At 35.4% G+C, this 26,653-nt stretch overlaps 2 protein-coding genes across 3 annotated transcripts in view; one reads left to right on the top strand and one right to left on the bottom strand.

Moving 5' to 3' along the window:
• ralgps1 (Ral GEF with PH domain and SH3 binding motif 1) overlaps positions 1 to 26,653 on the top strand; it is a 200,135-nt gene that overhangs the window by 4,689 nt on the left and 168,793 nt on the right. Inside the window, 5 exon segments of the mRNA NM_001100146.1 lie at positions 6,452 to 6,540; positions 7,005 to 7,138; positions 12,542 to 12,646; positions 16,914 to 16,964; positions 24,954 to 25,037. Coding sequence (NP_001093616.1) covers positions 7,082 to 7,138; positions 12,542 to 12,646; positions 16,914 to 16,964; positions 24,954 to 25,037 — 297 coding nt within the window. The 5' untranslated portion in view covers positions 6,452 to 6,540; positions 7,005 to 7,081.
• On the bottom strand, positions 139 to 4,711 carry si:dkey-191c17.2. Of its 2 annotated transcripts, XM_073908976.1 has the most exons (3): positions 4,654 to 4,711; positions 3,482 to 3,537; positions 139 to 1,164 (listed from the first exon to the last, which is right to left on the bottom strand). In XM_073908976.1, exons 2-3 carry the CDS (start codon positions 3,486 to 3,488, stop codon positions 494 to 496), a joined length of 678 nt encoding a protein of 225 aa, XP_073765077.1. In that variant the 5' UTR covers positions 3,489 to 3,537; positions 4,654 to 4,711; the 3' UTR covers positions 139 to 493. The 2 variants fall into 2 exon arrangements, with proteins under 2 accessions (XP_073765077.1, NP_001116797.1); NM_001123325.1 differs by lacking the exon at positions 4,654 to 4,711 and having other exon boundaries at positions 384 to 1,164; positions 3,482 to 3,540.

Here is a 26,653-nt window from a genome sequence, read left to right as displayed (position 1 = left end):
CCTCAGCAAGAAGGTCGCTGGTTCGAACCTCGGCTCAGTTGGCGGTTGAAACTGAACTGATACGTTGAAACTTTTGTTTCTGTTTGATTATTATTTTTTTTTCAAAGTAAAAAAGAAGATAGCATTATCTATGCAAGTATGCAAAATCTGGATTTTTAATTAACTTTGGGTACTGTAACATTTTTAAAATGCGTCTTTTTCTGTCTATCTCTCACTCACAGCACACCTAGCAGTTTGGGAATAGTCATTAAAAGCCAAACTGTCATATAAACATCATTACAAACTAAATGCATTGCAAAGCAGAAATAATTTTTTTTTTTCTGTGAATCAACATAAATTAATCACCTTAAAAATAGGAATGTAAGTTGACAATGTTAATAATGCCAATTCGGATATCTTGATGACCCTTTTCCCCATCTACTAAACCTCATATAGCTCATGTCAGGGAAAATGCACAAACATTCTAGGCTATGGCTTCAACAGTAATTTGCAATCATTCATCTGAGTTCGCCTTTGTGTATAAGCTTAGACTCTTGCGCAGGCGGTCCATCTTTTCCAGTTCACTGCTTATGCTGAGCACTTCAGCATTCATCATCAAAAATGCAGAAGGAGTTTCAGTGGGAATTCTGTAGTTTCTCTCCACCACCAGCGAGAAGCCACCAGGCAGAGAATACCTCATTGTGCTGGTTCTGGTCCAGCTGTCAAACATCTGGATCTGGGCCATATTTAAGAAGCTTTTCATGGTCATATTCTGCATTTCGTTGAGGGTCAGAGGAAGCTGGAGACACTTTGATAGATGTGACATGATGGTGCTTGTATCTCTCAGTTCTGTGTATCTCAGAGACGTATCAGAGGATGTTTTAGACATTTCCTTTGGAGCACTTGTTTCTGATCTTTCTTCAGGTGATGAGGTAGTTGATTTAGACATTTGGTTGTCGTCTGACTGAGGGTGATTGGTCTCTTGTTCTTCTGCAAGCATTAGTCCCCATTGACCGTTATGCTGAAACAACCAGGTCTGTGTTGAAGCCAGTTGAAAGCTGCTGGTGTCGTAGTAGTACTCCACATCTGATGTTTCCATCACACAGCGGGCACCCATTTCCCTGAGGCGCTGCTCAGTCTGCTCACCCAGCCTGTACTCCGTCTTCACTGGAACCCGCATTGTCTCTGTGTGTTAAGAAACGTTTGTCTGAAGTGAGATCTGAAGTGGTTCAATTTTTTTTGGTATTCCTTAACTACTATTCACTTAATGTTTATAATATATGGGAAACACTTCTGGTGCTTTTGAATTGGGATACAGGTAGGGTTAGGGACAGGTTTGGACAATGACAGGGGGTCGCTTGATGATTTTTAAAAGTCAAATAAATTTTATTAAACTATTAGAATTACAATATTTTAGCAATAACCCAGAGAAGTTAAAAAATTGTAGTTTTTAACAAAAAATATCAACCATCAGCAATCAGCTTTTATTTATTTATTTATTTATTTAGTTTGTTAGTTATATTGCTTTATTTATTTTCATTGGAATGCTGTGTTCACAGTAGATTAACAACACAGCAATAGTGTCAGATGTAGCAGAATCTTTTTATAGCACCAGGTTAAACTTTCTGATACCTTTATGGCAACCCAATACATTAAAAATAAATACAGGCCACAACTGAATATTGAGAATTATATCTGAGTGGCGGTCTCCAAAATTAAACCAAAAATGGACTTGTGCTGAAAACATTGTGCCCACCAGTCTCATTAGTTGTAGTTAATATTAAATTACACACATGAATAGATGACTATTAAAAATTATATGGTTTTAGACTGTTGCACTTTTTGTGTTGTCAATATGTTTGTGTTTATATGGGCCTATTGTTTAACGAGCTATGTTTGCATGTTTATAAATACCTAAGAGGAAATTTGGGGTCGCGAGTCACTGGCATTGTTATTTTCGGGGTTGCGTAGTGTAATTACAAATGTAATCATCTGAATTAATTACAATGAATAAGGAATTAAATGCATTTATTTAATCAATAATATGTATAATATAAAAAACATGTATTTACACAATAGAAGTACATTGTAACAAATTATTAAGTTCAGTGTTAGTACATATTAGTTAAGGCCACCTATTATAAAGTGGGTTCTCTGGACCTTTTTTGTTAGCTTGAGTCTTGAGTCTAGTTTGTTAGTTTTGTGGGCGCTACTGTAGGTAGAATCTAGATGCTTTTAATTGTAGTTTTTTCTTAATATTGTTATATAAGACAGAAAATCAATGTTGCAGTCAGAATCTGTTCAGAAGGATTATTACAGAGAATTTGTATTTCTTAAGGAATAATTGTAATAAATAAATAAAAAACATGTATTTACTGTAGACTCCCTCTGTGAAAACCCCAGCTTGGGCCGGTGGTATATGATTCTGATGGTATGATAAAAATATTGGATAAAAATATCACGGTTTCACGGTATTGTGATTAATGCTTCCAAATATATTCCTTTTAAATGTTTGTGGAAAAAAACTCTTAGAACACTATATTTTATTTTGAGAAGCGATCAAAATGTTTTGGAACAGTAAATAAGTCAGGCTGAATAATTTAAATTAATCTTTGACTTCTGCTGTCTTCGTTAGTTTCAAAAACACAGATTTAAAAACGGCTTCTTTGGATATCTTTTCTGCTTAAGATACTGTTCTCCTATAAATGTTAGAAAATAAATTAATGATTATAATTAAAACACATACCTTAGGAATGGTTTAACAAAACATTTTGTCAGTTTTAAAACCCTGACTTTTCCAAACCACAGTATACCTTACAGTAATCGTCCAATGTCTAACCATGCTAGGTAATTTATGTTATTCTTTGTTTTAGAAATAAATTGTTCAACACAGAATAAATGATTTCACATTCTGTGAAAATAAAACCTTGATAATGTATCTTTAATAATGACAGAGGTAGGCCATTTTTTCTTCATGTATTAGCATTGGCTGTATATGCAGACAATTGCTTTAAACATATAATTACCAAAAAAAAAAAAAACATAATAAGAAAAAATTTTCTTAAAATTCTTCCACTGCTTCATCCAGTTATGTTTTCCTCATCTTCCCCTCAAAAATAATCCGCTATAGGCTATTATGTCGTAATTTCTTCACAGAGATTTGTATCATATTAGCTGTTAAACAATCCACTTTCTGTTCCTAACGCTTCATAACTGCTGACCTGAATAAGAGGGAATTCATCCAAGCACAGGATCAATAGCCATCTAACCAAAATATATTGTGGTGTTCATTTATTAATTTTTCTTTGGCTTAGTCCCTGATTTATCAGGGATCGGGTCGCCACAGCGGAATGAACCGCCTATTTTGCAGTGTATCAGAACTTAAATTAGATGAAAAGAAGCAAGTTACCTTGACACATGTTGAGCTTTAAAACAAAGTCAACCAGTAATAAAGTGAAAAAATCTAAGCAAAAAGTGAAAGCCGACTAAAGCTGCAGCTTACCTGCCATTCCAGAGACTCGCTATCAAATTTTTATAAATATTTTTTGTGTTGTCTAACTGTGGGAAAAAAACAGAGAGAACAATCAAGTACCCAACGTAATCCCAGAAATGGTTGAAATCGGTGTTTAGATAGCAAACCTCCAATATATTGTTATCTTAATTTAATGAAACGCTGTGTTGAAAATTGATAATTTGAATTTCAGTATTAATCATGTTCTAAATATAAATATAGTATTGTATCTTAAACCTTTGATATTTTATCTGCTGTTTAATAAACAGACATTTTATATCTTAGCAATACAAATTTGAAGCTCTTTTTCTCGAAAATAGATTATGCAACCTTAGCCAATGGGGTCACACACACACACACACACACACACACACACACACACACACACACACACACACACACACACACACACACACACACACACACACACGCGCACACACACACACCCTGTGAGAGACCACTCTAAAGCTAAAGTTGCAAAATCAAAATCATCAAAATTAGTAATAAATAAGCAGGTTTCTTATATTTGGTCTATTTTTTGAGCAATCATGGAAGAGATCAATCTGCTAAAAAGATATACCTACCTTGCTCTAAAAATTTAAAGGCATATCATTAAATTTGTTCATTTAAGTGTGGTTAACATTGTTAACAATGTTTGAAGCAAGATTTCTAATATATTATACTTTTGTTGGTATAATTATTGTTGTCTATATTGCTTTTTATATTATTAATATAAAGAGTTATATGCAGTAATATCATGGTAAAAATCAGTTTAACAATCAAAACTTTTTCCTCACATTCAGTCATTATATATTATCTGTTTTTGATTTGTTTACTGATTTGCTACTAATATAGATATATTTTGATATAGTAAATGCAATATTATTTATTTATTTCAAATTAATAATAATAATAATAATAATAATTTTTATTTATATAGCGCCTTTCCAGAGCTCAAGGACACTTTACAAGAAATGCAACAAAAAGATAAACAAACATACAGTACATGAAGTCAAATATAACAAACTGGAATTACACAAACAAGACCTAAGAGACATATGAGCAGAGTAGTGGTGGATCAGATAAAGTAGTCAATTTGGACCTTCTTCAAGACAAATGTAGTAATATGTTGACTATTTTTTTGACAGAGAATCTTAACTTACCTGCATGGCAGTCTGGAATGTTTTGTAGGTTATTGTTTAGCTGATGTCGTCTTATGGTTTTGTTGTAGCTACAGTTTGTGTCTGGTTACTGTGGTACAATGGCTTGTAACAGCTCTGTCTTTTAAACTATGTTCATTTAAATAATCTGTAAACATTAATAATAGTCAAAATGGTCAATAAAACAGCTATAATGAATTGTATAAATGATAATCATTTTCATCCTGTGACACCGAAGATTTAATGGTTAGAGAATTCAGCCTTGAGTCACAGAAATGAATCATATTTTACAAATGCAATAGTTATTTTAATTTGTACAAATACTTTGAATTGTGGGTGACACTTGGCTCAGTGGTTAGCACTGTCGACTCACAGCAAGAAGTCACTGGTTCGAGTCTCGGCTCAGTTGGCTTTTCTTTGTGTAGTTTGCATGTTCTTCCCATGTTGACGTGGGTTTCCTCCAGGTGCTCCAGTTTCCCCCACAGTCCAAAGACTTGCGCTATGGATGAATTGTAACTAAGTTGGCCGTAGTGTATGTGTTCGAATGAGTGTGTATGGATGTTTCCCAGAACATGGGTTGCAGCTGCAAGGGCATTCACTGTGTGAGACATATGCTGAATAATTCCTCTGTGAATTAAGGGACTAAGCTGGAGGAAAATGAATGAATGAATGTTGCATTGGTACTGCGTTATTAAATACACAAAACACAAATCAATATTTGTAACCCCAATATACAGTATGCCTACTTTAATGCAATTACGCATTCATGAGCAAGCCAAATGGACAAATACAGCCAAACAAGCAAATGCAAACTTGCCTGTGGGCAGAAAACATGAGTGTTAGCAGTATTGACTGAATACTTCACACTCGATTACACTAGTTAAATGCTGCTACTGCTCTCAGGTAAACAGTATCCACACCTCTGGCTGCTCCATTTAGCTGTGTAGTACAGTGTTTTATCCATGCTTGCAATTGTGACTTGCATACATACAGTACCTGAGCCTTGTCATCGATCCCAGTTGTAAGAGCAACAAATAAAACTTGACATCTAGTTCCAATGAATCAACCGTTGAACTGCATCCCAATCATTACAAATACCGCAGAAGAACTATTGGAGCCTGCATGGGTCCAAGATTCTGACAGAAGTCGGTCAAGTTTGGTGAAGGAAAAATCATGGTTTGGGGTTACATTAAGTTAGAGGGTGTGTGAGAGATCTGTAGAGTGGATGGCAACATCAGCAGCCTGAGGTATCAAGACATTTGTGCCGCCCATTACATTACAAACCACAGAAGAGGGAAAAATTCCTCAGGAGGATAACGGATCTTCGCATGCTTAAGCCTCCACATCAAAGTTCCTGAAAGCCAAGAAGGTCAAGGTGCTCCAGGATTGGCCAGCCCAGTCACCAGATATAAACATTATTGAGCATGTCTGGGGTAAAATTATGAGGCATTGAAGATGAATCTAAAGAATCTTGATGAACTCTTGGAGTCCAAATGATTAACTAGAAATTATTATTTGTTGTTCCAAAAACTTGGATAGGTGATAAGACTTTTGTCAGGTTGTGTACATTGACATAAATAAATTAGTAATAATAATAAAACAATAGTAGTAGTATAGTAGCCTATACTAATTTAAATCCTTTTTTCTGTATATTAAACATCCTCATGCAAACACAGAGATCAGCATTGATGATTTGTTAGTACTCCCTGATAAATGCTTTGTGTTTTAATCTTAAATGTCTAGGTTATTGAGCTTGTAATCTTTGTAATTGAGCTTATAATCGTTCTCTTTCTTTTTTCAGTATCACTAAAGAACCACTGCTTGGGATGGACTTCACCAGCACTGCCATGCAGATATTAGCCATGTGAAAGATCTGGCCAATCAAAATGGGTATGCAAATCCATACGTTACACTAAAAAGTGTTATGTGTACAAATCAGTTTTATGATTTCTGTACTATCATAATATGATTGTTTTATTTTATTGTTGTCATTTTATTACTGCTGCTTCCTTTTACGGTTTCATTACAGTTTTCATTGCTCAATATGTACACTTTGACACTCTCCTTATGATATGTCATATCATTTTAAGATGGAATGGCTGGCTGGATGAAAGTAGGGCAGATGCAGGAGTCATGCTGAGGGCGGAAAAAGGCTGCCTTTATGGCGCACACCTCCCTCTACTGGCTAAATTATGCATTGCTCATAATAAGGCTAGTTCATAAAATAAAGTGTTAAGCCATAATTACAGTATGGTAATATAAATATAAAAAAGTAATTTCAATCTATTTCAAATATTCCCAGTTGGACATAAAATAAAATGAAATGTGTGTCTATATGTGTGTTTCACTTTCAGGGATGGCTGAGAGGTTGTGTGTGGCGGTGAGCAGCTGAGGTTGGCTGTGATCTGGGTCTTCTCTTCTGGCTGAGAGCATGTACAGGAGGAATGGACTCCCTGCCAGCGTCAGCATCACCTCTCGCAACACACAGGTACTCAACACATATAAATCAGAGTTTATATATAGTTGAAGTCAGAATTATTAGACTCCCTGTTTATTTTCCCAGATTTTCTGTTTACAGAGAGAAGATTTTTTTCCCCACACATTTCTAATCATAATAGTTTTAATAACTAATTTCTAGTATCTGATTTATTTTATCTTTGCCATGATGACCGTAAATAATATTTCTATAAAGCTTAAAGTGACATTTAAAGGCTTAACTAGGTTAGTTAGGTTAACTAGGCTGGTTAGGGTAATAAGGCAAGTTGTAGTATAATGATGGTTTGTTCTGGAGACTATTGGAAAAAAATAGCTTAAAGATTCTAATAATTTTGTTCTTAAAATGGTTAAAAAAATTAAAAACTGCTTTTATTCTAGCCAAAATATTTTCCTTGCTCTGTTATAATAATAATAATAATAATAATAAAAATAATTATTATTATAGTTATTATTAATATTATTATTATTGGATGAAACGGTGGCTCAGTGGTTAACTCTGTCACCTCACAGCAAGAAGGTCGCTGGTTTGAGTCCCGGCTGGGTCAGTTGGCATTTCTGTGCGGAGTTTGCATGTTCTCTTTGTGTTGGTGTGGGTTTTCTTCAGGTGCTCCAGTTTCCCCCATAAGTCCAAAGACATCTGCTATAGGTGAATTGAGTTAACTAAATTGTTCGTCATGTATACGTGTTATTGTAGGAGTGCATGGGTTTCCCAGTGCTGGGTTGCAGCTGAAAGCATCCGCTGTGTAAAACATATGCTGAATAAGTTGGTGGTTCATTCTGCTTTGGCGCCCCTTGATAAATAAAGGGACTAAGCTAAAGGAAAATATATTATTATTATTAATTTTATTATTTGTTTTATGTACTCCTTCAGTAGTTATATCTTTTGGATCACATTATGTGCAGGGCAAAGCAAATCTCCAGGTGCTCTCATGAGAACCAGACTGATAAAGTTATAGAATAACATTACATGTTGTAATTGAAGCAAAGCAGTATGTGAAAGTCAGTAAATGAAAATATGAGACTATAAACTTAGTGGCTTTTTTAAGGGAAATAACTACAATCCCATGAAGCATTGCAGGTGACACAGTATAATTGAAAGCACGTTCGAAATATAACACTCAGGTTATAGCATCTATGTTTATTTACATATCTATCTTCATTTGAGCTAAATATCACTTTGGATGCAAACTGTTTAGTTGAGAAGAGATTGTTTGAAAAATGTATAAATTAATGTGGAAAGATGTGTTCAACATGTTGTTTTGATTAGCAATGGGCTATACTGTTTGCACAGCTAGTGTTTTTCAGCCAATGATAAACTTCCAGTGAAAGCTTATCGTGATTATTTTCAATTTCATAAGGTTAATTTTACAGCATTAATGTTGAAATGTAATTACAATACATTCAGTTTAATAATCTTTAGCATTCACTTAGTTGTTCAAGCAAAAACGAGATGAAAGACACTGTAACCACTAGCGCCACCAGTAACAGCAGGCTAGCACAGAAACTCCTATTGAAAATACTGTGGTAAAATAAACGGTCATATTTTAAAGACATGGCAGGGCAAAATGGAATTTACTGCAGTGCTTCTTGTCTGGTCTGAGACCCGTTTAATATTGTATTTCTATCAGGCAGTGAAGATCACTGACTTTGATATACATAAAAACCTTAAGCATGGCAATTTTATAATGGACAGACAGTTGACCAGAAGCACTGATGCTGGCTGGCTGAAATTAAAAGTCTGTGTGTAGATAACTCATTGTAGTGCTCACAAAAGATCTGTCTTTAAAAGTGTATCAGTCATTAATAAAAATGTTTTTAAAAATAAATAACTTTTAAATTTAGTTTTTTTTATATTTCTTGAATAGGGCTGTGTTGTGTTGTATTGCCAACACATTTTTCTTCATGTTGACTAGATCAATATCACACACAGTAACCTCAAGTCCATTAGCTGTATGTTTGCTCCAATACTGAGAGGGGGCGCTGTTGAGTTTGAACTGGGTGAAGTGGAGTAAACGCATTGTTAGTTATCACGATATTGACTTGCTGAGGGCACTCAGATGAGAGTAACAGCAGTTTGTTTGATCATCATTGCTAATCAGTTCACATGCACACTGACAGGACGCCACTCTAGTGAGACAGTGCAATGTCATTTTCATGCTGTGTGAACTGGAAATCAGCCAAACAATCAGTAGATGTGGCATACAGTCACAGGGCTTTCCATTTATAAGGTCACAAAATCATTTTCCATAATTAATTTTGTTGGAGGGTAGTAATTTACTTTAATTATTTTATTTATTTATTTATTTATTTATTTTGAGAGAGATACTGGTAATGTCAGTGAAGGATTAGGAATCTCTTGAAGAGGTAGTGATGTCTGTGAGAGACTGTGACCTAATCAAACACAGCTGATCCAACTAGTCAAGGTATTCAAGTCTACTAGAGACTATTGGGCAGGTGTGACATGGAGGTGTTTGGAGCTAAACTATGGAGAGCTGTGGCCCTCCATGAATTGAGTTTGAGACCACTGACTTTGAGGGACTAGTGATATATTTGGGGGGTTGGTGATGTCCTGTGAGAGACTAGTTATATCTTTGATGGACTAGTGATGTCTGTGAGGAACTAGTGATGTCTGTTAGGAACTATTAGGGACTAGTGATGTCTGTGAGGGACTAGTGATTTCTTGTGAGAGACTAGTGATATCTTTGAGGAGCTAGGGATGTTCTGTGAGAGACTAGTGATACCTTTGATGGACTAGTGATGTCTGCAAGGAACTAGTGATGTCTGTAAAGGAATATCAGGGACTAGTGATGTCTGTGAGGTAATAGTGATGTCCTGTGAGAGACTAGTGATATCTTTGAGGAGCTAGTGAAGTCCTGTGAGACACTAGCCATACCTTTGATGGACTAGTGATGTCTGTGACAAACTAGTGATGTCTGTAAGGGACTATTAGGGACTAGTGATGTCTGTGAGGGACTAGTGATGTCCTGTGAGAGGCTAATGATATCTTTGAGGAGCTAGTGATGTCCTGTGAGAGACTAGTGATACCTTTGATGGACTAGTGATGTCTGCGACGAACTAGTGATGTCTTTAAGGGACTATTAGGGACTAGTGATGTCTGTGAGGGACTAGTGATGTCCTGTAAGAGGCTAATGATATCTTTGAGGAGCTAGTGATGTCCTGTGAGAGACTAGTGATACCTTTGATGGACTAGTGATGTCTGCGACGAACTAGTGATGTCTTTAAGGGACTATTAGGGACTAGTGATGTCTGTGAGGGACTAGTGATGCCTTTAATGGACTAGTGATGTCTGTGAGGTACTAGTGATGTCCGTACGGCACTATTGGGAGTCTTGGGACTATTTTTTTTTAGAATATTGTCCCGTGAGAGACTAGGGATATCTTTGATAGACTATAGCAATGTCTGTGAGAGACTAGTGATATCTTTTGGCCCGTTTCCACTGAGTGGTACAGTACCGTACTGTACGGCACGATACGGTACGGGTCACCTTTATCAGGTGCATTTCCACTACCACCTTTATTATTGCATTTCCACTACCAAGGGTACCCTTTCTGTGAGCATGGTGTATGACAGAAAGTTTCAGTTGTCATCATTCTCTCTCGAATAAATGTCTACAGTAAAGCTTTACAGGTCGTTCACATATCATATGAGAAGCACTTCTCACAAAACAGATGCTTTACACACATAAATACTTGTGTATAAATGTTTATTACTAACTTTTCTGTAAACATAATTTAATTATAACCGCAGATCGATGACAGTGCGAGAAAGCCTACTGTAATGTCTGCAATTATATAAAATAAATAAATAAATGCAACATATATGAACACATACAGCCCCATACAGTCTCTGACATGTTACTATTTACTGAAAAAACTACACACAGCATCCATTTAGTCTTTATTTAGGTTCATAAATAACATGCAACATAGCCCACAGTCAGTGCAAACCTCTCATATGTGTCTGTAATCTTCAACAGCACAGGTAAGCTTTGTTAAAGAGTAATTCTGTCATTCCGAGCTCATAATAGTCCAAAAGGTGATGATAAACATGGCAGTTTGTTCGTGATTCAGGTTGCTAAAAAAATTAGCTTGTGTGTTTTGTTGGGCTTTTCCTTTGTTTGTTCGCTCTTCACTCTTGTGTTTGTCCTTTTCTTTCTCAAAGGATCAAATGACGGAGACACTTCAATAATCGCACACACGTTATTTTCATTAGCTCAAGAAGTTCGTTATATTAAATATAGACACGATCACGAGCTTCCGAAAGAAAGCGAAAACCGATTTTTTTAGACGGCCTAGTAAAACAACAACAGGACACTACAGATTTTGTTCTTCTTGGCTTTTTGTCTGTACATCAAGACAAGGACAAGGTTTGTTTGAGCCTGGGTCATCCATGGCTCGTTATTATAAGCATATAGTATTACGGAGTAATGTCTCTTTTGTGTATTTAAAACATAGCTGTTCCGTTGTTTTCATTCTGGCTAGCTCCACACGAGCTTGTGACATATCTCTGTAACCAATCAGCATTTAGCTGTGCATGTAGCTCCACCTTTTGGTACCCTTTCTCATGTTTGGTAGCCTTTTGTAAGGGTGCCTAAAAAGTACCACTCAGTGGAAACGGGCCATTTGAGGGACTAGTGATGTCCTGAGAGAGACTAGTTGATGCCCTGTAAATTGTTTGACAAGCCGCAAATAACGAATACACAATTTTGATCTTCACTATACATCCACCAACTACTTTAGATACAGTATAGAAAAAGATTCAACAAGATGTTGGAAACTATGTCAGAGATTTTAGTCCATTCTGACATAATCAGCTTCGCGTTGGAATGGTAGAGTTACATTTTGAATGGTAATGGCCTGAAATGAGGCCATGAAGAAATCTTCTAGCAATTAAGGACGCCTACAGAGCAGATAGGACACTGAGAAGATAAGACTGAGATTTCTCATCAATGCGGATATTACACTGGATGGATTTGGGAAACTTCAAAGTGGATCTGTCAGGATAATTTGCTGAGGAGAAACAGTTCTTTGTATAGTGACTGTATCTTTCCTTCATGGGCTTTTGTTATGTGGTCTATTTTTGTCTGGCTTTTATTCTGATATGGGCTAAACTGGCACACTGCCTGTTTATAAAGTGATGTGGCTGCATTCTGATCCCCTTTTACCATCTGGGCTGAATAATCATATGGAATGAAATAATTCAAAATGACATTGGTAATTAAACTGATTAAATGTCCACAGGAAGAGTGCAATTGGCCATGGCTCCATGTCCATATGGATTTTATAGGAGTATGAAACATCACCTTTGATGTTATTTCCAGGTTTTTTTTTTACACTTTGTTTCCTGCCTAACAACCTTTCTCCTGGGTCTGCAGGACAGCAGTAGTTCAGAGTCCCTGGATGGACGGAGCTTGGACTCTGCAAAGAGCTTTGACGCGGTGGTGTTTGACATGCTCAAAGTGACACCTGAGGAGTTTGCTGTAAGTCTATACAATAAATGTTGCAATCCTTACCTCTCCACATCTAAATACATGCATATTGTAATAATAATACATTTTATTATCATTTAGAGTAGATTTTAGAGGTACAGTTTATTAGTTGGAAACCTCAAACTTTAGGCCCTTCAATTTGAGGTTAAATTTTGCATTTTAAATTTGACCTAAAATTCACTCTGCTTGAAGCTTAAGTCAGTGCTCAATTGGTAAATGGATAATTTTCGCAACAAAACCAGGAAAGTAGAGTTACTGCGACTGACGTCCGCCACACAATTTTAGTTTTTCCCAGAACCTGAGATTACTAAGCGTTTAATACAAAAAAAAATAAAAAATTCTATTATTATTTTGTGCCATAAAATGTTATGGGTCAAAAATAGGTAAAAAAAAACAAACAAACAAACTTGTAGCTACAAACATAAATTGTATGAAACATCAGTATCCAGTTTACTAACACCACTGACATACTGTGCCAATCGAAAATAACTCATTCTGTCTAATCTTCAAGAAGAGCCCACAGTTACCTCTTCCGTCATGTTTTCTGGCTGACTTGAGAGAGCTTTGCTTCTGTTTTCCACTATCCTGATCCATTCGTACAGTTTTATGTTCTTGAGATCTTTTTTGATCAGGCTCATTTTCAGATTTACTCGTGGTTGTAAAAAAAAAAAAATATTATATAAATATATATATATATATATATATATATATATATATATATATATATATATATATATATATATATATATATATATATATATATGCTTGACTGTCTCTGGCATTTTAAAAATACAAATATTATTTATGTAGGCCTTTATCTTATTATTTATTTTCGTTGCTCACTGAGACAGAAACAATAATCACCCACCAATGAGAGTCATTGTAAACATAAAAAAGCCTTTTCACTTGGACTCATTCACACTCTCTGTCTCTCTCTTTCTCACACACACACATGCAAGTATTTTACCACGCAAAAGTTAATATCAGATCAGTTAAAACAAATATCGGAACACAAAACACGAATATAAGACATTCCCAGAACAGGATCCGACAAGATCCAGCTCAATTTAAGCACTGGGTTAAGTTGATAAAAAAAATGGCATTTTAACATTTTATTTTCCTTTATTTGATTGTTTTTTTTTTGCAGCAGGAGCCTATAGTAAATTTTTTATTTTTTAAATGTGATTTATTATTTCAGATTTACTTATTATTTATTATTATTATTTTATTTTAAAGAGCCCATATTATACATGAAATAGGGTCATATCTTGGTTGTAAGGGTCCCCAACAACAGTCTAATATGCATGCAAGGTCAAAAAACACTTTCATGGTCTTATAATCTGCATTTATTTTTACCTAATTATCCCAGCGACTCCTGTATGAATCGTCCAGTGATTCATTTGTTCCCAAACCCCTCCTTAGCGTGAAGCTAATCTGCGCTGATTGGACCAATGACAGCCTGTTGCGATTGGTCGACTGCCTTCAGTCAGAGTGAAATGCCAAACAGCTAATCAGCAATATAAAAGTAATCACAGTTCATACACGCTCGATAGTGTAGGTGTGGTTTAGCTGCCAGTGGGTCAATGTAAACTTACAGTCGATGGACAATTCAGACGACTAACTATTTTATTGAGCAAAAACTCCAAAAACTGTCGAGGAGATCACATAGCTTGTCTCACTCTGCTCTTTTCACAGACACAAACACACACACACACACACACACACACACACACACACACACACACACACATTGGCCTCGTCCGCGCACACACACACACACCTCGGGGCGACAACGCGCGCGAACACACACACAAACACACACACATACCTTCGGATGACAGCGCACGCACACACACACTACCCTCGTCCACGGAGCTCCGTAAACAAAGCAGCACACGTCGCGTTTTTAACGTGACTTTGCACGCGATAAGAGAATATAGCCAGTTAACCTGATACAGTACACGCGGTTACAAGTAACAAATCGCAACTAAATACATTTGCAAGCCAGAGTCAACGAGGCAACAACTTTAATCGCACGTACTTACACTTGAGAAATGGAGGAAGAAACCCATCCTGACGTCCATCAGTAAGTTACTCTTTACTGATCCTTCCTTCAACAAACGCCGATGAAGTATTCTTTGTAGCATGTAGTTTTCAAAAGTTTCCAGTAGTTTCCAACTGCTTGGTTATAATGCTGAGGTTTCATCTTTGCGTAGAGACTCGATATAATATCCATCTGCAGTGTGACTTCAATCGACCGGCATGTTTGTGTGCGTGTGTTTGTGGGTGTGTGTCTGGGTTTCTGCGTCAGAGGGCGGGGCCTCAGGTTTGAAATCTCCCGGGTTTGCGCGTGCACGTAAATAACTTGGTTTCATTCGTACGTCATGGCGAAACACCTAATGACTCAGTATCAAGGCGACTCGTTTGAAGCACTATGAGTCGACTCATTTATAGATGAATCAACTGTTTTAAACACTGTACTCTTACAGATTTAAGCCTTAGCTGGATACTTCACTTCACTTAGAGCTGTGTTACACACTACATGGAGGGGAATTTTCAAAAACCCATAATATGGGCTCTTTAATTTTTTGCTAAATGAGGGATAAGTTGAATGAGTAAAGCTATTATTACACTATTGACATACACAATAAGTGCTACCCCTTAAATGAAAGTTAATAATATAAAAATAGTAAATTTAGTTAGTTATAATTTAATATAGTAAATATTTAACCTTAATAAAGCCTCATTTGTAGTTCACACACACACACAAACACTCCTAAACCCAACCATCACAGGAAACTGTGTGCAGCTTTACTTTCTGATTAAACTCACACACACACATACAGTTGAAGTCAAAGTCATAATTATTAGCCCCCTTGAATTATTAGACCGCTTGTTTATTTTTTTCTCCAATTTCTGTTTGACGGAGAGAAGATTTTTTTCAACACATTTCTAAACATGGTTGTTTTATTAACTTATTTCTAATAACGGATTTATTTTATCTTTGCCATGATGATAGTAAATAATATTTGACTAGATATTTTTCAAAACACTTCTATACAGCTTAAAGTGACGTTTAAAGGCTTAACTAGGTTAATTAGGTTAATTAGGCAGGTTAGGGTAATTAGGCAAGTTTTTGTATCACAGTGGTTTGTTCTGTAGATTATCGAGAAAAAATATTGCTTAAAGGGGCTAATAATTCTGTCCCTAAAATGGTGTTTAAAAAATTAAAAACTGCTTTTATTCTAGCCAAAATAAAACAAATAAGACTTTAGAAAAAAATATTAGTAGACATACTTTGAAAAATTTCTTGCTCTGTTAAACATCCTTTAGTAAATATTTTAAAAAGAATAAAAAAATTGAAGGGGGCTAATAATTCTTCAACTGTATATAAATACCCATTTCTATGGGTTTGATATAAAAGCTGCAGCTAATTATATGCAACTAAACAAAAAAAATCCATATGAATCAAATAATTTAACTTAATTACTTTACTTGCTATAAAAGTGAAGTAATTGACAAATTTACTGACTTTTATCTTTTATAGTAAGTGATTATGCCTCTTTTGAAGACTTGAATTAGGTTGTTTGATTCATATGGATTTTTTTTACAGCTATTTGCCAGTTAGTTATATCCACATACTACTACAAACATGTTATAATGTAAGTCAAGTCAAATATTCTCAGACTGTGGCAGAATATATTATTAGATCATTTTTCATACGGATTTATGACAGTCTGTTTCTCTGAATTGAAGTGGAGAATGGTTATGAAATTTCAACTTTCCATCTCATAAATATAATCTGTCAGTTCAAGGGAAGCCTTTAATTACCCATTCAATTTTTATATTTATAGAAACCCACTTATTTCCAATAAAGGTCATTATGTAACATTTTTCACTGTAAAAAAGTTTCACTTTTAAGAAATCAGTAGAATGTTTGTAAAATACAATCAAAACTTGACACTTATGTGAGATAAAGACCCATTCTATAATCCCATAATGTAATAGTTTACCCACTATCAACGTTTACATTTTCCCTGTAGAAAATAAGGATGACATGTCACGGCACTGGATTTGGTCCACTTTTTTTAAATAAATCCAAGCAGCATGGATATTCTTCTAAATATATCATTTTGTGTTCTATGGAATAAAATCACACATGTTTGGAACAGTGTTCAATTATGGTACAGTGCTTATTTTTAAGTGTCATTTTTAAACTGCATATACAACTTTTTACCCTTTCTCATTTATTTTGCAGAGTCAGATCACTTTGATGGATGCTCCTGTGTTCAAAGCGATCCAGCCTGAGGTAAGAGCGTTGTCCATGGCAACTAAATACACATCCTCTGTGTTTATGGAGCCACAGCTGTAAACTGATCTCATGTGCTCTCTAGTGCTCCAGCGTAGTGTGACGTGGCACTACAGCAGTGCATTAATGGCACACATACACACTCAGACAGCAGTGCCCACAGCATTGAACTACACATTCTTCCATTACTTTAACCAGAGCTTACCCTCTGCTCTGAGTTACCGAGCCCTCAGTACTTTCCTTAATTAACATTTTATGTGAAGACGACAATGGAACGGCGCTCATAACAGATATGATAGGTTTGGACCAGGATCAGAGAGATGTTTTTACACAGATAATGAAAACACGTCAGCCAATGCATGTTACAGTTTAATACAGGTTTTGTGAGTGACTGCTTTCAGAGGAATTTTTATTTATTTATTTAAAGTATTTAGTGGGCAGCATGGTGGTGCAGTGGGTAGCACGATCGCCTCACAGCAAGAAGGTTGCTGGTTCGAGCCCCAGTTGGGTCAGTTGGCAGTTCTGTGTGGAGTTTGTATGTTCTCCCTGTATTTGTGTGGGTTTCATCCGGGTGCTCTGGTTTCCCCCACAAGTCCAAAAACAGGTGTAATAGGTGAATTAGGTAAGCTAAAAATTGGTCGTAGTGTATGTGTGTAAATGTATGGGTATGGATGTTTCCCAGTGATGGGCTGCAGCTGGAAGGGCATCCGCTGCGATAGGTTGGCAGTTCACTCTGCTGTGGCAACCCCAGATTACTAAAGGGACTAAGCCAAAAAGAAAATGAATGAATGTATTTAGTAGGTTAGCTGCTATTGACGTCGCCACGGCGGAATGAACCGCCAACTATTCCCGCATATGTTTTACAGGCATTCTGTGTAATCTTGCAGTGATCTAAAGATGATGGTCAGAATTGCGGTTACATTTATTCATTCATTTTCCTTCGGCTTAGTCTACAATCTAACCACCGAACCACCGTGGTGCCACATTTCAAGCATTTTCCATTCATTTTTTTTTTCTTGAAGTGGAATTTATGCAACAAATGTGTAATTTACAATAAACTGAATCCATTATTAGTGTAAAAATAATGTAAAATGCTTTAGTAATTGTTGTTCAACACATTCTTAATAACTACTTACAGAGTTGACATTTTACACCATTTTGTGCTTAAGCTCAAGATGCTAACCTTAAACCAGGAGTCAAATGTCTAAAACAGATTTGTACTGTATGTATTGTCATCATGTTTTTGTTTTTAAATTGTGAATGAGACATTCACTAAAATGACACAGTAGAGTTCAAAAAATTTATTAATCTAATTTTAATGTATCCTAAACATTTTTGCACAAAATAATGAGAAGAATAACTGAATACATCAATGCCTTTCAGAGTTTGTAGCCAGTCACATGTCTTTTATACTGTATCAGTGTTTCATGCTATTGTTTATATAAGAGTAAAGTAAAAACACAAAAACTATGGAAATTAGATTTACAGTAATTTTGTTAATGATTATTAAAGCTGGCTGAATGTATGATTCAAAAGGCAGAGACAGTCAAACATACTGTAGGTATAGTGGGAGTATTTCATGACAATTTGTCCCCTAAATACACATACAAATATAGTTTGTGTAATATAATAATATAATAATTATATATATATATATATATATATATATATATATATATATATATATATATATATATATATATATATATATATATATATATATATATATAATTATAGAAAATTCATCTAGGAAATGCAAATGTACTCATAATTCATACATTCATTCATTTTCTTTTTGGCTTAGTCCTTTTATTTACCAGGGGTCGCCACAGCGCAATGAATCACCAACTTACCCAGCACATGTTTTACACAGCAGATGCCCTTCCAGCTGCAACCCATCACTGGGAAACATCCATACACACTCATTGTCATACATACACTACGGACAATTTAGCTTTCCCAATTCACCTACCACATGTTTTTGGACTGTGGGGGAAAGTGGAGTACCTGGAGGAAACCCATGCAAACACGAGGAGAACATGCAAACTCCACACAGAGCTCACACATACTCATGATTATATTAGTCATATATAAGGTCAAGCCCGAAATTATTTATACCCACAGGGGTGTAAATAACTTCAGATGTGACTAGACATAGGTCGGTATAAGTTTCTGATGGTATGATAACCTTGGATAAAAATATCACATTAGTTGATTCATTAGTTTAAAAAACACAGATTCCTTTTCAACACAAAAACCCCCTTAAAATACCTTAGGAATAGTATAACAGATTTTTTTGTTGTTTTAAAACCTTGACTTTTCCAAATCACTGTAAACCTTGAAACTGGTTTTTCTCCCATACCTAGGTGTGACTATATATAGTCAGCATGATATATTTTTGAAGGCAAAGTTTGAGAGGTTGATTAGTTTATCAGTCATTTGATTAAATTTTGTTTATCAAAGGAAACCAACCAGCACATAAACAAAAATTGATGCAGGAAAACATTCAATAGTTAAGTATAGCAGAATCAATATTGAAAAATAAAAATAAATACTGTAAAATGCGATGAGATGAGAAGCAAACCAGGCAAAGGTAAACACCATCATACATCAATGAGTTTTCCAGCCATGATGGAAAGAATTGAGCATACAAAGGGGACATTTGACAGTTTTTTTAGCCCTAGGATTTACAGTTGAAGATGTGTTCATGAAAAGATGTATTCAGATTGATGAAGCTAATGAATTATTATTTTTATTATTTTACTCTACTATAACTATCTAAAGTGCATTTACAACAAAATATTTTTGTTCGTCTGACTGGAGTGACTTGAATGGACTTGGTGTTGTTGTCAGTTATTGACATTCTTATTAAATGACAACTTATTTACATTATGGGATGTTTTTTCATAAGTCGTTTTACATTTTAAGACATTTAAAAAAAAAAAATTGTTACACACATAATGTTCACTATATGGAATGCAAAAACTTTGAAGCTCAATATCTCAAAATCATTTAGAACGCAGATAGAACCTTATAATTCCAAGGTGACAAAATTACCAATTCATCAATACTAAATTACCAGCAGGACTTGAGACACAGAAACATAGGAAAGAGGAGCTGTTGTATCTCATCCTATGGTTAATATGATTAGCACGTCATAATTTTGCCAAGTTTTATACAATCCTGGATAAACATCTGTGTTGATACTGGAACATCATTTTTGTTCGAAAATGTAATCCATACCTATTCCTTACCCCTAAACCCAACCATAGCTGTAAATTAATCCCAAAATCAGAGGGGAATAATAGCTTTATAACAATCATGTAGAAGTGCATAAACCTAACAGTAAGCCAAAATTTAATATAAATGACCAACAATTACCTTAATTCTGATTGGCTAATTGGAATGTTGATCCAGGATCAACATTAATCCAAAACATGTCCTACTTGGTGAAATCAGGTTGGCGAATATGATTATGGTGAGAAAGCAATGTTCTCTTTTATTAGAAAGAAATGTTAGCTAGGCTTCTTCTAGGTCTCTCCAGGCAGTTTACTCAAAGATGGCGTCACATTTGAGCAGAAAACTGTTTGGGAATCTTTAAGTCCTAACCAGTCCTAACAATAAGTCCTAAACAGGCTACTATTCTTCTTCTGATTTTCTAACACTTCACGTCTGGAATCGTTTGGTTCCATTCAGGGTCACCTTCCTGTGAATCTGTTGCCTTTTTCTGAGAAATGAGCCAGTGCCTTTATAAAACATTTACTGGAACAGGAGCTAGTCAGGATTGTTTGATCTTCTTTCTGAGTGTGAATTACTGTAATCGATGTAAGTTTCATTACAGTGTGATGATGCCCATTGACCTACATTTTTGAGGTTCTTAGTTAGCATGACATCATCTCTGAGTCTGGAAGCCGTGTGCACTAATGATTCAGTGTGGACTTGAATCTCTTTATGTTGGAATCATTTCTCACTGACAGCCACAGATATTTCACTGTGGATCACTTTTAAAAGGCCACGGGTTTATTGTTATTTATTGTTTTTCCACAAAGCTGCCTTAATAGTTAACATCTTGACAATTTTTCAATAACCATGCCAGTAAGCATTTATTTAGATAATTAAGTATAAAATAGAGTACAAAGTTTTAGAGTCAGTTTCTGTTAATTTTTTTATTGAATAAAATATTTTTTTATAGTTCAGAGTATAAAAAAGTCCAGGGATGCAGCAAATATGCATAATATTTTTTATTTAAATCCCTAAAATATTCATTTATTCGTTCATTTTCCTTGGGCTTAGTTTCTAATTCAGGGACTGCCACAATGGAAAAAACCACCAACTATTTCAGCATATGTTTAATGCAGTGGATGCCCAGTCGATACCCAGTACTGGGAAACACACATAAACACTCAATCACACACACACTCATACACTATGGACAATTTAGTTTATTCAATGGGGTATATGCACAGCTGTTTTTCAGCCAATAATAAACTTCAAGTGAAAGCTTAATGTGACTCTTTTAAATTTTATAAGGTTCTTTTACAGCATCTTAATGTAATTAAAATACAATCAGTTAAATAAACTTAAGCATTCATTTAGATGTTCAAGCATAAAACAAGATGATAGACCATGGAACTGCTAGCGCCATTAGGATCAGCAGACAAGCGCAGAAAAGTCCATTCAAAATACAGAGGTCAAATAAATAGTCATATTTTAAAGAGATGGCGTAGGAAAATGGAATTTAATGCAATTCTTCTTGTTTTGACTGAGACCCACTTTATATCAAATATCTATTAAGCAGATTTTAAAAAAAAAATACAGATTTTAAAATGTGGCGATTTTGTAGTGGGAAGACCAGAAGCCGTCTGGCTGGCTGGCTGAAAATTAAAAGTGTGTGCATATACCCCATTCATACTTATACCGCATGTCGGGCTGTGGGGGAAACCAGGGCACCCGTAGTAAACCCACACGAATAAGGGGCGAACATACACATTCTACAAATATACTGTGCATAAATAGGCACCAATTGATGTTGTGTTTTAGGTGTAATTTTGTCCCATTCTTCCTGCACACACGTCTTAATGTGGGCAAGAGTACAAGTTCTTTGTTGTCGCATTTTGTGCTTCAAAATTTGACACACATTCTTTATTGGAGACAGGTCAGGACTGCAGACAGGCCAGTCATATTATCATAGATCAGCACAACTGTTTTTAACATGATTTATAAAAAGAAATATTTCTTGAGCACCAAATCAAAATAATAAATTGATTGCTAATGGATCATGTTACACTGAAGACATTAAGCTTTGCTAGCAGGAATATACATAAATCTTTTAGAGATTTCTTTAAATTCTAATTTTTTATTCTAATTAATTTTGACAACAAGATTTGATTTGAAAGATTTGATTCAGAATTTAGAAAATGAACTAAGATTATTTATTTATGTCTCCACCATGCTTCTTGAGTATCACACCAAGGAAAAAGAGGGAAATTTTCTAATTCATTCATTAATTTCCTTTTCGGCTTAGTCCCTTTATTAATCAGGGGTCGCCACAGCGGAATGAACCGCCAACTTATCCAGCATATGTTTTACACAGCGGTTGCCCTTCCAGCTGCAACCCATCACTGGGAAACATCCATACACAATCATACACTATGGACAATTTAGCCTACTCTATTCACCTATAGCGCATGTCTTTGGACTTGTTGGGGAAACTGGAGCACCTGGAGGAAACCTACGCGAACACGGGGAGAACATGCAAACTCCACACAGAAATGACAACTGACCCAGCTGAGGCTCGAACCAGCAACCTTCTTGCTGTGAGGCGATTGTGCTACCCACTGCACCACCTTTACGCCCGAAAATTATCTAAGATAAATTATTAATTATGTTTTAAATTGTTTCATTTACTGTTATTTTATCATCTAAAACCCACCGATATGAGGAATGCATCCTTTAGACTGCAAAGTTAGTGTATTTTGGCTCTCTTGTACCTATTTATCATTCCAAAACATTTACTGACTTCTGGATTGGGTTTAGGAAACAGCAAAGAAGCAAAATACCTCTTCCTCCCCCTGGAGTCTCTTCAGTCATGGGTGAAAATGGGTTTTCTTCACAGCTGACAGCGCTGTCATGTTTATCTGCTTATACTCAACAGGTTGCCAGTGGTTTTATGGCTACAGAATGTCAGTTTTTGACTTAAAGTGCTTTAATTGGTGTTCAGGGAAATTATGTGATTTGTGGAGTATGAACTTGTTTTATGTCAAAATGAATCTTCCCCTCATTCCTTTAGACGTGTTTGCATTGCGGCAGCTTTCTGCACTCATAAATTGTTCAGTTAATTGATTTTATGAAATTTAACAAAACATCTATCGAGGTAGAAGACTGTAGTGTGAAACACATTGATTTAATTTGCCTACAGAGGGAGTTCCCACTGGAAAAGAGCTAATTTTAAAAATGCTGAGTTTGACCTTCCCAGCCACTAATTCAGGACTTGTATGTTACACTCAGTTTTTCCAACCTTGACATATTTGACATGGAGAGTGGTCTTGTTATTGTTGAGCTCTAGATTTCATTGGCCTGTGGAAACTTTAGTATAAGTACATTTTTGCGTTTGACCACATGCACACACGTTCATTCATCAATATTTCATCTGCATCCTTCAGGGATTATTGCGGATTCTAAAAAGAGATGTTCGTGAAGTTGACACGGGCAACTGGATTAATAGCTTTCAGATGTACGTTGGTTCTATAACGTCCACTAAATTGTTAGTATTGTGTGAGTAACGTGAGCAGACAGTCTCTTTTTGCATGGAGTAGTTGTCTGTGCTGTTGTATTCAATTGCAGACATTATACAGAAATGATGGAGTCAGAATGAAAGACAATGTGTGAAGTATAAAGGCTTTAAATCAGTTCTATCATACAGAATCAAGGTTTTCCTTGATATTTTCACTTAAAAATGCTGTATCTTTCAAAGTCAAAACCAGACAGGCAGACCACCTATAAAGGAGTCAAATGTATTCCCTAATTACTTCCAAATTACTGTATGACTGGGCCCTGATCATTTTATTTTACTCACTTTTAGGGTTGAGTACTGATTTAGGTGCCACTTAACACTGAAACTACAAGAACTTGAAGAAAGTATTTACACATCATAAGAAAAAAGTAAAAATAAAACAATATTTACAGTACTTTTGTAGTAAGTAACCAAACAATAGCTTTTGCACTATGTGTCCTTGAGTCCTTGACTGTTCAGTTCCAACAAAAAGTGTGGCTTAAAGTGATGGCTTAGCAAACAGACCTAAAATATTTTGGTAAGGTACCATACTTAGACTGAGCTGCTTATTCACATGGAAACTCCACTTAGTCCACGTGGAAACTGAAATGCCTTCGAATTTTTCCTTCTGCTTCTAGTCTGCACAAAACTATAAAAGTGTTGGTAGTCTCATAGTTCTGTGAATCTGAAGAGGCTTAGAACCATATAAAGACACATATAGAGCTCTTCTGTCAATGAGATGAAGACTGCAGATGTGTTCTTTTGTTGTGTGCATTCATTGTTCACTATTCTCATAGTCCTACAATTTATTTAAAAATCATTTCTAAATCATACTATCTAAGACTGGTATAGTTATGTTATTTGCGAAGGCCAATAATAAACACATTTGTTTCATTTAAAATGATTTCTGAAGAATGTGGCAGTGAAGACTTTTGTAATAATGCTGAAAATGCACTGTTGTTATCACAGGAATGATTTATATTTTAAAATATAAAAACATTAATTCATTTCAATTGTAATAATAGTACAATTAAATCGTAACAGTTCATTTTTTGTATTTTTTTATTTAATTGTAACCTTGTTAACAGATTATTTCAGTACCTCAGAGTTTAAACAGTAGTGTAGATAAAAACTACTAGTTTAATGTCACTTGAAACTTTAAAAAGATCATTTTAAAAACATTGTTTAAAGGTTAAACTGACTGTTTGGCTGTTTAGGAGTTGGCGAGCTGTGGATGGAACAAGAAGGAGAAGCACAGCCTGTCACCCAATGTTGTGGCCTTTACAAGGAGGTTCAACCAGGTACGTTATGCTGCGCTAAACTTTAGGATTATTTATTACAAAATGTATTATTCTACATAGTTTTTATCTGTAACTTTGTAATATTAGATGTGGTCTTGAATAAAAGTCTTTGGGCATGAATTAAAGACCTTCACTGGTGGTAGGCATGTCGCTTAGGGGCTTACCAGTGACGATATACAGCGATATCTCACTGATATCTCAGTGTGACATTGTGTTTATACAACAGTTCGACGACATAATCATGTATATAAAAAAAAGAAGAAAAAACCCTTTTGTATAAGGAACTTCTTTTTTTCTGCCATTCCTTTACATCTGCAGCTGACGTCAAAACAGCAGAAACCGTTGCTACTTCCCAAACGGCATTTTAGAGCTAGTATTTTAATAATTCGCTTGTGTAATGTCTAAAATGATGACAAAACAGGTGATTTTGCTCACATTTTAAGATTATAAGGCTGAATGGCATGAGATGTCATCAGTCTGCAGAGATTTCCCAGTATTTTACTGTTACATTTGGGAGATCATAATAATTAAGCCTGAAAAAGCTAAAGCAGCGCAATCACTACCAGACTACTGCTGTGTTTTCTAAAAGGAAAAACGCTAAACACATGCAGGTATTTCTTCTTTCTTTCTTTTTACTGAACTAGTCTGCAGTAAAGAAAACAGGAGACACATTAGAAACAAACATATGGCCAACCAAAAAGTAACTCAGGGTAATACATAGAGTAGCCAACACAAAATACATACATTCCTGATATGCAAGTCCCCTCTTACACTCAATACACTATAATTACTATGGTATAAATACAGCACAAAGAGAGAGATCAACTCAGAATGTCACTTACCAGTTTAATGATCAGTTGCAGTTAGAAATATTAGTTTTTCTCCTTTCTACGGGCTTATTATGCTATCTATGTTGCCATCTTGTGGATGGACAACGTCCTCGCACAGACTATTGGATGCCGCTGCCTTGTATCTCTGAAATTCTAATTATTTAAAAGATTCACTGTCCTTATAAATAAACTGCATAGTTGCAATATAAACAACTACATTCTCGCCTAAAAAACCTGAAAAGTGCATTATTTTGTCCAACAGCTCCAATATTTGTCAAACTGTAGTGAGTTTATTGATCTGCTGTCACTCTGTATAAAATATAAACTATATAAACAGGGTTCGCACTGCATCTGTATGTATTTTAGCTTCTGTGACATGCAGCAATCGCTCACCCCCCCTGCATCATTTATATCCTTGCATAATTTAACTGCTGATGTATAATATATAGGTGTGCCCGTACATCTCCTCTGCTTGTAAACTCATAAACACTTGCGATCGGTTTATGAGATTGAGTCACTAAATGTGATTATTGGCTGATACCGATCTCCTGCTGATCGATCGGAGCATCCCTAATTTATGTATTGGAAAAATGTAGGCTGAAGCATGTTTTCCCCAGTAAGCTTCTTCAGTTTTTGTTTTGTTTTTTTCTTATCATTTATTAAAGTGCACTCTCTTTTGATGTGTTTTGTTCATTATTTGTAATTAATATGATAAATAAGATATGTTATATGTGTTTTTGAAAATATTGTGAGGTTTAGCATTTTATCAAAATAAAAACCAAACAA

This window comes from Danio rerio, chromosome 8, assembly GCF_049306965.1.
Source record: "Danio rerio strain Tuebingen ecotype United States chromosome 8, GRCz12tu, whole genome shotgun sequence".
Classification (NCBI taxonomy): domain Eukaryota; kingdom Metazoa; phylum Chordata; class Actinopteri; order Cypriniformes; family Danionidae; genus Danio; species Danio rerio.
Note: the sequence above shows the minus strand (reverse complement) of the source record. Positions and strands in the feature narration are given on the sequence as shown.